This window comes from Vigna radiata, unplaced genomic scaffold, assembly GCF_000741045.1.
Source record: "Vigna radiata var. radiata cultivar VC1973A unplaced genomic scaffold, Vradiata_ver6 scaffold_215, whole genome shotgun sequence".
Taxonomy (NCBI): domain Eukaryota; kingdom Viridiplantae; phylum Streptophyta; class Magnoliopsida; order Fabales; family Fabaceae; genus Vigna; species Vigna radiata.
This window is the reverse complement of record NW_014541783.1, coordinates 205,932-218,630: the sequence shown is the minus strand read 5'-3', so window position 1 is coordinate 218,630 and position 12,699 is coordinate 205,932. Positions and strand designations below refer to the sequence as shown.

General features: G+C 32.0%; 1 protein-coding gene across 1 annotated transcript; it reads left to right on the top strand.

The window, feature by feature from the left end:
- Nucleotides 1–7,249: 7,249 nt before the first annotated feature.
- On the top strand, nucleotides 7,250–10,372 carry LOC106778203 (pectinesterase 3). The gene is made up of 2 exons (XM_014666141.2): nucleotides 7,250–8,342; nucleotides 9,532–10,372. Exons 1-2 carry the CDS (start codon nucleotides 7,271–7,273, stop codon nucleotides 10,212–10,214), a joined length of 1,755 nt encoding a protein of 584 aa, XP_014521627.1. The 5' UTR covers nucleotides 7,250–7,270; the 3' UTR covers nucleotides 10,215–10,372.
- Nucleotides 10,373–12,699: the final 2,327 nt, after the last annotated feature.

The window sequence follows — 12,699 nt, the reverse complement described above, 5'->3', positions numbered from 1 at the left end:
GGTTAGCTAATCGATTAAAATTCATTTTAATAGATTAAAAGTGACCGTTGGAGGTTTCAGATTTGAAAACTAGCCGTTGTACTCATTTTTGAAGAGCTTAACACTAATATTAATCGATTAAATGCGTTAAATGGTCAGTTACGAAGAATGGAAGAGTTTTTGCTTGAGTCTATTTATAGGCTCTCTTTATCCATCAACAATAACTCTTCCCTTGCGCTAAAACACTCAGAACTCTTTGAGAAGTGTGTGTTATTGTTCGACTTGTGAAACTCTTGTCTGTGGAGCTGGTGAAGTGCTACTACGGTGACAGAGGAAATAGCCGGTTCATCCTTGGTGCGTCTGAGGAGGTGTGTGGAAGAGGATCATCCTTCGTGAAGTATTCGGAGGAGGTGTGTGGAAGAGGATCATCCTTCGTGAAGTATTCGGAGGAGGTGTTTCATCCTTCGTGAAGTATTCGGAGGAGGTGTCTCATCCTTTGTGAAAATTCAAAGGAGGTGCAGGTTCATCTCTTGTGGTATCAAGAGAGGTGGTTTCTAAACTCTTACAAATTGTTTCTTTGTGATTGTAATTTGTAATTGTTTTGTGCTTAGTGAACTGTTTATCTTGGTTTGAGATAAGCGACTGGACGTAGGATTGGTAAGATCCGAACCAGTATAAAATTATTTGTGCAAATTTCTCTCAACCTTACTCTTTATTTATATTTATTATTTGCGTAGTAAGTTAAATTGAGTAGAAATTAAAAGGCACGCGTTTGTTTTAAAAACCCTCTTGGTTTGTTATTCCACGCTAACAATTCCGCTGCAGCCGATTCTAACAAACAAATATGCAACATCCGTTCTGGCATGAGCGATTATCGTTTTCTTGCACATAGAAAAGGCAACACACAGCAACGAAACACCAGCAAACCAAACATGCACACATTCAAAGTAAAGATCTATGCATGCATACTAAAGAGTAAAAAACGAACAGCAGCTAGTAGACGAACGAAGATCTACACCACACACCATCAATCAGTACAGGCGAACTACCACCTCCAGCGAAACACCACCGCATTACCACGGAAAACAAAGATAAAGTTTGGATGAAAAGTCTCACAAAGAGAAAAGAGTGTGACAGAGGTGAGAAGAAGAAAAGACGAATCTTAAAACATTATAGAAAGTTTGAGGGGTGGGATTCTAAGCAGAGAGTAAAAGTGAATGAAGTAATGTAAGGTTTGGTAAATAACATTAAAAGTAAAAAATAAAAAAGTTAAAAAAGGTAAATAAAAAGATTATTTTTGTAATTAAAAAAATTAAAAAAGTTGGGAATGTGGAAGGAATAAACGTGATGGTGGAAGGAGAAACACCCAATTGCTATTATATGTCAGTTTTTTCTTACACTTTTATAAATTTCTTTCTACATCACATAAATTCTTATATTTTAGGTTGTGTCAAATGTAAAATTTATATTTTAGAATATATTATTTGAATATTTTTTATATTATATTCTAGAGTGTATAACTCGAAATATATTTAGATTCTAGACTATTGGCATCTTTTATTTTATATTTCAAAATATATAACGAAATATAAAAAAAGATATTTTAAACTATATATTCTAAAATACAAAAAAATTATTAAGGTGTAAGTTGAAATCACGGCCAATCCGAAAATTCCCGTTCCAAAAACACCTCACCTCATCGTTACGATGACTTTGCCGATATGTATATTTTTTTTGTATGAGACGTTCTTTTATAAAGTTTTAATTTAATTGAAATTTTTTCTTTTACTACAAAGTTAATATTAAATCTCTTCATTATTAAATTTGCTATTATTAAATCTCTATCAGTTTTTAATTTAGAAAAATTTTGTCTTTTTAGTTGAATTTGCTACCTTTAGTTCCCATCTTGACAATATATTTCTTGTTGATAATAAAAAAAATAATAGTCGAAAATTAAAAAAAAATAGAAATTTTACTTTTTATAGAAAATAATAATAATAATAATAATAATAATAATAATAATAATAATAATAATAAACGAATTTTAAAAAGAGAAGCAATAAAAAAAAGAGGAAAAAATAATAAGAAAAAAAGAGAAAATAAAAGAAAAACAAATCTAGGTCCATTTCGATTTTGGTCCATCTTTGAAAACAAACGAAAAAGAGAAGCACTTTTTCCTCACTCTCACAAGCTCTTAATTATGGGCCATAACCCAAAAGCCAAGAAATTACTTCCTGACCATGAAATTTTCTTACTGACCTCCTTTTTTCATAATGAACTAGCAGTCCAGTTTGTGTTTAATGCTCTCCCTCTTTCCAAAAGTCCTTCTCATTTGCACACTGAGAAGTGTTATACTTATCCCACTCACAAATCTTCTCCATTCACAATGTGCCATGTGGTCAATCATTTTCCTTTACACTCTCATCACCAATCACCAATCACCAATCACCCACACTACATTCACGTTTTATTTCTTCTCTCAATCTTCTTTTACACAACAATCCTTTCACTCTCTCTTCGGCACATTTCTCTTCTAAACCACACAACACAAACTGCTCTCCACTAAGCAAGTAGTGAATCATGTTACGTACCAGTTTTACATTGAGCATTATGTAAAATTGTGTACAACCAACAATTTTTGCTCAAGAAACTTCTAAAATAGCATTTGACAATTGCGGGATAGATTGTTTATATCTAAATTGTCTTAACACATGTTCAGGTAGATAACAGTGTATAATATTATCCATTTTGATTTAGCCAAAAAATACAATGACTGTCAAATGCGAACAACTAATCCGATGTGATTCATATCGGTTCCATATCACCCCATCATATGTCAAGACATTCAATTGTGCCCTAGTCTCATGTAGGTTGGAAATTTGTTTCCCTGTCATAAAAATTTGTTGTTCGAGTTACCCTCATTATTATAACTAGCTAGCTTTCCATCCTAGAGAGTGTTTATATATCCATGTTGGGTCTATCGAAGAAGAGGTTCACTGAGGGGACAAAAACACCAATGAGATACGAGCCCAACTACATAAGGGATTGACACCATTCTCTACCAAAAATCTTAAGGCAATGGGTTAATGAGTCATTTACCTTTATATAGTGCTCTGTTTTCTCATTTTTGTGGGACTTGGACTAAGATTTGGATTCCTAATAATCCAACCCTACAAAAAAACTAAATATTTTTTAATAATAAAATGATAAAGGAAATCGAAGTGCAAGATATATGTGTATAACAAAGGAAATCGAAGTGGAACAAGTACGCCTGTGCTACATACTCTTATTGTTAGTTCTCAAAACAATCATCCTATATATTATTCAATCGGCTCAATTTTATATGAGGACCATGGCATTGTTTGAGCTCAAATATAGCTATCGTGGAGTCCATGCCTAATAGGTTGATGAAAGTTTTCAAAGTTGTTTCAAAGTTTAGGGTTTCATTCAAACATAACTCTGTAGATGTATTAGTGTGAACACATTATCTAATGTGACAGTCATCTCACTAACAAAGACATAAAAAAGTGTTGTCTCTTTAAACATTGTTGTCTCTCACTTTCGAACTTAGAGTTGTTTAGAAGAGATTCCAGACGAATTTGGGAGGTTCTAAAATGTTGGTGCCATCATACTACTTCGCGTGCTCACACTTTTCTTTTAGAACCTCTCGATATAGTTCTTCAAAATCCTTTTAAAACATTCTAACTCTCAAGTGTCATCAATCATGCACTTCTTCAAGCTCGTCCACCTTTTTCAGGCAATCTTGAAGTGCAACTTTTTTTTTGCTTCGTAAGGTCGCATTTGGAAGTGAGCTTTTTCAGGGTGAAGTAGTAATTATAACGATCGGTAGTATTAAGAGAGACTTAAATGACGTGGTACTCAGAGGTTTATTACAATCACGATATCTTTTGTAATAAAATCACTGATAAATAAAAACATTAATTTTACTTTTATATTTTCTTCATTTTTAATTCCATCTTATTTCTACTTCCTATTTTTATATATCTAATCAAAATTACTTTTAAAACTTTTTTTAATTATATAATTATACAACTATTTCCCAATAAAAGATATTACATGATCACTAAATTCATACATTTTTTAAGTGGATATCCTCAAATAAAGTTTACTTTAAAAATATGAAATATTACCGAATGAAAATATATGATAGTATATGATATTTCAAGTAAAATCTTTAATGACAGCTGCAGGTATTTTAGTCTTTTTATGTTAGTGTGGAGCTGCACTTAGTGATAATGGGAGTTCAGATAGCAAAAGATTGCTTAATTGAGGCTGACCCATACCCAACCACTACTCAACCCAATTCGGCTGTTGAGTAAATGATAGCGTTTTTGTCAGATATCTAAAATGCGTTATTTGAAAAACTGGTTACATCTTTTCTCGCTTTTATTTATTTTTCAGTGCAATATAGAAAGAAGGTTCAGCAAAAAAGAAACGAGAGAAAATAATAAGAAATTGAATTAAAGATTTTGGACTATACATAGCTTTCCATTGCAAAATGAATGTTAGAAAAATAAGCAATCTTTAGCTTAGAGATTTCAAAAGATGAAAACCATCTGCCTGGCATTAACAACAACAATGATGTATCAAATTAAACTCTTAAATTAAAAGTATTTCATAGATAAAGAATAATGTTGTTTTCTTCATTTCATCTGCTTCATTTAAAAGTGATTATAGGCGGCAGAAAAATACTTGATTTTCATTTTTTTTATCAATTTTAGATTTTGAAGTTGAAGTTGCAGTTTCATGGGAACACATTTGCAACATTTGTGGTTAGACAAAGAAGAAACAATCAAACAAACCGTATGCGAATGGCGCGATTACCGGATAGTTGCCACTTGCCAGCGCAAATCATTGCCACATCCATTAATAAATAAAATACTCTCAAAATAATATTTTAATATCTTATGCTTGTTAATTTAATTTTAGTTGTTTGGTGTTAAGTTGGTGTTATATCAACATTTTATATCTTTCAATTTTTTAAAGAAAGTAGTTTTGATATGTGTTCATACTGAGATGGGACGAGGGCCTTGTTTTTTGTTTTAAATGACTGATTGATGTATGTAAGTTGACTTACAGAATACATCCTGACACTCATGTTAGAATATTGGTTTAAACCTCTTTTTGGTTCCTAAGTTATGAGCGGATGTTCAGTTTAGTCCCCGCTTTTAAAATTTAAACCTTTGGTTCCTAAGTTATAAAAAATGTATCAAATGAGTCCTTTTTTTATGTTCATGATCAAAGTACAAAGAGCAATCTATGTAGCAGTTGTTAAGAAACAACCAAAAACAGTATTTCAAGTCAAAAAAAGGACTCATTTGATACATTTTTTATAACTTAGGGACCAAAGATTCACATTTTTAAAAACTGGGATTAAACTGAACATCCGCTTATAATTTAGGGACCAAAAAGAGGTTTAAACCTAGAATATTTCTTTGTAAGTTTTTAGTAATTTAGTAGTAAGTCAAAAGTCAAAATTGTACTCCTATCTAACCAATTAATTGTTGTCGGGACTAAACGATCGTGAGATATTTTTTTACACGTGATCCGCTCGGTCCTTTTCTTTCAGTTTGTCATCACAGTTAAATATAAGTCTATATTAATTAACATGACGCAATATCGAAATCGATAATTCAATATATGATGAATAAATGGAAGTGTGGAGATTCTTTTCCAAGTTTTAATTCATCTTTGGTTCAAATAATTGAGATGACTATGAAGTTATTTATAATATTGACAATTTAGAAACTAATAGTATGATAATATATATATACAAATTTTTTATTTTGTTATCTTAAAATTGTATTTATAAGTTTTAAAATGATATTGTGATTAATATTGAACTAATGATAACTTAATTGTTAATATTTATATTTTATTTTTAAGCTAATAAACATTAAAATTAATTATGTTGAATGTTAACCAATTTATCACAAAGTCGATTGGTCTCGTTAATAACTTATTAAATGATTTGAATAAAGGTTTTCATACTATACAATAAATAAAATAAAAATATTGTTTTCAAAATTAGTTTATATATATATGATTGTTAGATGGTTTGACTAAAACATGGTGCGTTGTTTTAATAAATAAAAGGTCTCTGTCTTGTGAGTGTATACAGTTGTGGAATGAATGAATCATAAAGCACAGCTGAGATTGAGTGCGAAAACTGAATTAAGGAAACCGTGTGGCTTTATTATGTTAGCTTCCAACAATTACAAACCGTGTATTCAATTTAAGAATCCTACAAGAACCTCATTATATAATGTTGTCTCATTATATAATGTTGTAATGTATGATATCCGGACATCGGTTATGTATAATATCATGTCTATGATAATCATAATTGAACCAATCCAATCAAATTTTTAGATAAATTTATTTATATTTTATTCTGTTTATATTTTATTAGGTTTATATCAGTTTAAGGTTCACAAGAGACAAATTATAAATAGAGAGTCAGGATCATAAGTCAGTTACGTTCACTTACGTTCTAATTACACTCAGAAATACTCATACACTAATAACTCTTCACTAAACATTCAATTGTTCTAATTACACTCAGAAATACTCATACACTAATAACTCCTTCACTAAACATTCAATTAATAATAAAAATTTTTCCATCAGACGCCTAACTTGAATGTCAGAATGTCATTACAGTTACATCCTTCTCCGTCAAAAGTCGAAGTCTGCCAAAATTTATACGGAAAGACTACTAAACAATAGCTTAATTTTATAAATCAGAACCATGGATTGTTAGAAAAATGTTTGGGTTTTGTTGGTTGAAACTTAAGACGATAAAACACTTTTAAGTTTTTATTGGGAATGCAATGAACCCACCAAACACCATGATGATGCTGAGTGCTAACCTTTCCAAAAAATGAATTTGTTCTTAGATGCTGATTGCATTGAATCTTAGCAAAGAAGCATTGTGGAAAAGCCACGCTTCAATTCTTATCTCAAAGCACAAAAATAAATCAACATTAAATTAAAATAAAATAAAAAATCTCCCACAGTAAAGTTAAAGAAAAATAAAATAATCTTATCATGTGTTACTAATTTATTAAAGTGAAAAAAGTAACATTCCACGTAAATCTAAAATGTCACACGTTGAATCATAGGACTAGGTAACGTGTATTTTATTTGTTTATTTTTTCTTTTATGAAATGCCACCAAAGTTCCATATAAAAGGGAAAGTATAGAAGCTAGAAAGAGCCATTTTTGAGTAGAGAGTAGATAGTGTGAGCAGACCAAACAGATCCTAAGAATGGATACAATTAAGTCATTCAAGGGCTACGGCAAAGTTGACGAGCTGGAACAACAAGCCTATCAGAAGAAGACACGTAAGCGCATCATAATCATCACGGTGTCTTCCATCATTCTAATTGCGGTCATCATCGCTGCGGTTGCAGGGGTCGTCATACACAACCGCAACAACAAATCGTCGCCCTCATCTGACTCGGCCCAGCAAACTCAGTTGTCTCCGGCCGCGTCACTCAAAGCGGTGTGCAAGGCCACTCGCTACCCTGACTCCTGCTTCTCCTCCATATCCTCGTTGCCGGAATCCAACACAACCGACCCGGAGCTCCTCTTCAAGCTCTCGCTACGCGTCGCCATTGACGAGCTCTCCAAGCTCTCCAGCGTCCCTTCCAAGCTTCGTGCCAATGCGGAGCACGACGCGCGTCTGCAGAAGGCGATCGACGTCTGCAGTTCCGTCATCGGTGACGCGCTGGACCGCCTCAAGGACTCGATCTCCTCGCTCGGAACCGTCACCGGAAGGATTGTTTCTTCGGCGAGCGTCAACGACGTGGAGACGTGGCTCAGCGCGGCGCTCACGGACCAGGACACGTGCCTCGACGCGCTTGGCGAGCTGAACTCCACCGCCGCTCGCGGCTCTCTCCAGGAGATCGAGACCGCCATGAGGAACTCCACGGAGTTCGCGAGCAACAGCTTGGCTATCGTGACGAAGATCCTTCGGTTGCTGTCGCAGTTCGAGATGCCGAATCACCACCGGCGGCTGCTAGAGTTTCCGCAGTGGCTGGGAGCGGCGGAGCGAAGGCTTTTGCAGGAGAAGAACAACCAATCGACGCCGGATGCTGTGGTGGCGAAGGACGGTAGTGGACAGTTCAAGACGATCGGCGAGGCGCTGAAGTTGGTGAAGAAGAAGAGCGAGACGAGATTCTCGGTGTACGTGAAAGAAGGGAGCTACGTGGAGAACATCGATTTGGACAAGAACACGTGGAATGTGATGATCTACGGTGATGGCAAGGACAAAACCCTCATTATCGGTAGCCGGAACTTCATGGACGGAACGCCGACTTTCGAAACTGCAACTTTCGGTAAATATAATTTCTTTCTTTCTTTATTTATTTTTCTGCATTTTTTTTATCATCATTTACTGTGTTTTGAATGCTATGTTTGAAAATTGGTGCATTATTTGAGAAGGTCTGGAATGATTCTATTTTCTGTTGGAGTTTGGTCTAATTATTCTCCGTTTAATAATTCGGAATGAATTTTGTTCTGGGTGCATAATCAGATTTATTGAAAATGAAAACAAATTGATTGGTATAGCTACAATTAATTTGAGTGATTTATTGATAAAATATACCTAGGAGATCATTGTTATATAAAAAAGGAAAAACTTCTTTTTTAAGAATATTTTTTAACAACTACGTTCAAAAAAGTGTTGTAAAAAAGAGTTGTCATTAGTCGAGTAAATTCAAGGAAAATGATATTTTAATACACCATGACACTGTGTACATGTCAAAGTGTTAAATTGTGGTTGGACGATTTCAAATTAAAAAAATAAACTTTGATTTTTTTTTTTTTCAAATATACTCTTCCCTCAACTTTTTTAATTTGAAATTGTTCAATCACATTTTGACACGTGTGCAGTGTCAAAATGGTATCAAAAAATGATGTTAAAATATCATTTTCCTAAATTCAAATAGATCAATAAATTAATAACATTAATTCTGTTGTCAAAAAAATTATCAAAAAGTTCTCAAAATATCATACCATTGTCCTATAAAAAAATATACCCTATGATCATATTAAAACATATGAAGGAAAGTATACTGAATATAACAAGTGCCGAATTTCGGAGGATTCATCATTGTTATGGAAAAAAAAAACAAGTTTGATGGAGAAGCATGTGGCAAGTGCGTTAGTGCTTCTGGCGAGCCACATGCTATCAAGTGTGATCATGTGTTCACTCTCGCACAATTGGCTATTTGTCAGCTCTTTCAGTAACAGGACACATCAAGCATTATGCTGTTTTCAGCATCATTCATGACCTCCCATGTGATCTCTGCATTACCTTCTCATACCTAATATCCACCCATCCAACATCCATAAATGCTGTCTTCAGAGATACGGATTTAGGTGTTGACCTGTTTTTATGCTTCAAACTATGATGTTGGTACAAAATTTAACTAATTAACTTTTGCATTAAACACACCAATACGATAGTGTAAGATAGGATACCATCACTGCCTATTACTAACAGGAATTTATTACTTTTTGCAGCTGTTAAAGGCAAGGGATTCATAGCCAAAGACATAGGGTTTGTGAACAACGCAGGTGCTTCAAAGCACCAGGCTGTGGCATTGAGATCTGGGTCAGATCGCTCTGTGTTCTTCAGATGCTCATTTGATGGCTTCCAAGATACCCTCTATGCTCATTCCAACCGCCAATTCTACCGTGACTGTGACATTACAGGCACCATAGACTTCATATTTGGCAATGCAGCAGTTGTGTTCCAAAACTGCAAAATAATGCCTAGACAGCCCCTACCAAACCAGTTCAACACCATCACAGCTCAGGGAAAGAAAGACCCTAACCAGAACACTGGAATTATAGTTCAGAAATCAACAATCACTCCCCTGGGCAACAATCTCACTGCTCCCACATACCTTGGCAGGCCATGGAAAGATTTCTCCACCACTGTCATCATGAAATCTGATATTGGGTCATTCCTGAATCCGGTGGGGTGGATGAGTTGGGTCGCTAATGTGGAACCTGCAAGTACCATCTTCTATGCAGAATATCAGAATACTGGGCCAGGAGCTGATGTGTCCAAGAGGGTCAACTGGGCCGGTTATAAGCCCACTCTCGCGGACACCGATGCAGATAGGTTCACTGTGGAGTCCTTTATCCAAGGCCCTGATTGGTTGCCAAATGCAGCTGTGCAGTTTGATTCCACCTTGTGATACAAACTTACAGAAAGAATCTGTGGGTTATTTGACTTGCCTTTTTAATCACGCCCTTCTAACATGTATTACTACACTACAAGCATTTTTTTGACCTACTTTTCATTGGTTTATAAAATTCTTCTGTTTGGAAAATATGTCAAATTTCAGATGAAAAAGAAAGGACAATAAATCATACATAACATTTTTTTTACAACATTTAAACATCATCTATCATCTATGTGTCATTCTGTGATTGGTCTAAAATTATTTTACAGTCAATAATAATAATTATAAACACGACCATAGATCGATCACAGAATGACACGTAGATGATGTTCAAATGTTGTCAAAAAAATTATAAAAAAAAATGAAATGAATATGTTAACTTCAAGGGGAAACTACTGTTTGAATATTCTGCCTGCTTGGTAAACAATTGCATGTCATTTAAAGCATTTATACTGAAAGGAAAATTTGTAAGGTTATTAAATATGCCATTGATTGTTTATGAAGATTATTTTATGTTAGAAAAACATTAACTCATTAGAATATATGATGTAAAATTGTCTATGTTGCTTCGTGGATTGTTTGGAATTTTCATGTTATAAAGATGAGACATTAATAAATAAAATGTTTTAAGTATTAAAATGTAAACTTAAATTAAAGAAGGATAACCTTATTCTTGGAGCGATCTTTTATGTAGAATGTTTATGTCACCTTATAATTTTTTTTAAAATAATTATACGTTTAATTGGTATAAATGAATCCATTAGACTAAATATCTCTAAAGAAATAAAAGGTATTTCAAATATCAGTGTTTTTTTTTTTTCTAATATATATATGTGTCAATAAAAACTTATGAGAAGAACACAATTTTATCTTTATTTACCACACTGGTACAATTTCCTGTGTAATAGTCAAACAAATTTGATTATTGGAAAATTTAATTTATTTTTCTTACAAAGTATATCTCAAAATGAGGTCAAAATATAATTTTTAAATAACCAAAATTTGAACTTTACACAATAATCCGTTATTCTTATTAAAAAAAAAAATAAGTGTTTTGAGAAAAATTTATTGATAAAGGTGCTGGTGAGGGAAAAAATCCCAAAATATCATTCACTAAAAACCATCAATAGTCCATTTGAGAGAGAGATGCCATAAATTTACATTGCTAAGTGGTAACATTTTTGCTCAATTTTGGCTTCAACACAAGTTCTGAGATTCAATATTTCACTGTATTTCATGCATATATATGCAATAGTTATTCTGTTTTTGATGTATGCATGTTTTTTTTTTCCTTTTTACTTATTCATAGGTTTTGATCTCTTTCACAAATATCAATAAAATTTAAAAATACTTAATATATCTTGTTAATACATATATATCCGTAATTTTATATTTACCACTTATTTTATGAGATGATTTTATCAAATATTTATATTTTAATAAATATTTTTTAATACTTTTTAACTATTTGTTTCTTATTGATTTTGAAAAATATATATTTATAAAGATAATTGATTTTATCGGGATTTTGAACGTGCTACAAGTAAATAAATTATACTTAAAAGGAAAAAATTCACTTATTTTGATGCTTATAATTATAAATATAGTAAGTTTAAACTATTATTAAGTAAATATTTTTTTTACGAATACGAACCGTATTTATAAAATTAATATAAATAGTGAATGTCTGGTTTCATTATAATAATATTTATTTCAAATATATAATAATAATATAGTTAATAATAATATAATTATACTTTATCATAATATGAAACTATTATGATATTTGAATATTGAAACTATTATGATATTTGAATATTGAAATATAGATTTAAACTAATTCAAAATAAAGAATACTTAATAGATTTTGTTGAAATTAGTAATGGCAGCATGCTTATATTCGCAAATAAAATCTGTGACGGATAGTTGATATTTGTAGATATATATTATTTGTAACTTTTGGGTAATTGATATTTTAATATCCGCTTATAAACAGGTTGTGTGTGAGTATTATACTATCCGTACATGCGGATATTCGCTACCTACAAAAAATAAAAATAAAAATTTAATTTATATTTATTAAGTTAAATTTAATTAAAATTAACATTAATTTATATTTTACAAGATTAATTTAATTAAAATTAAATTTTAATTTATATTATATTTTATATATTTTTTGTAATTTTATTTTAATAATTTATTAAAATATATATTTTTTTAAATATTTGCAGGTATCCGAAGATTTTAAAATATCTGCAGATATTTTTTAAGTGGATATCCATACAGATAACAGATCAAATAATGAGTGAATTTTTTTTTATCGGATTGAATTGCAATCCGTATCTGACCCGATTCATTGCTATCCTTAGTTGAAAAGTACTCTTTAATATACCTATTGACTATCTTTGGTAAATAATAAATAAAGTATTGAATTTAATAAAAACACCATCTTTCGTAAAGAATAAATAAAGTAGGGGTATCAATTGAGAAATCATAC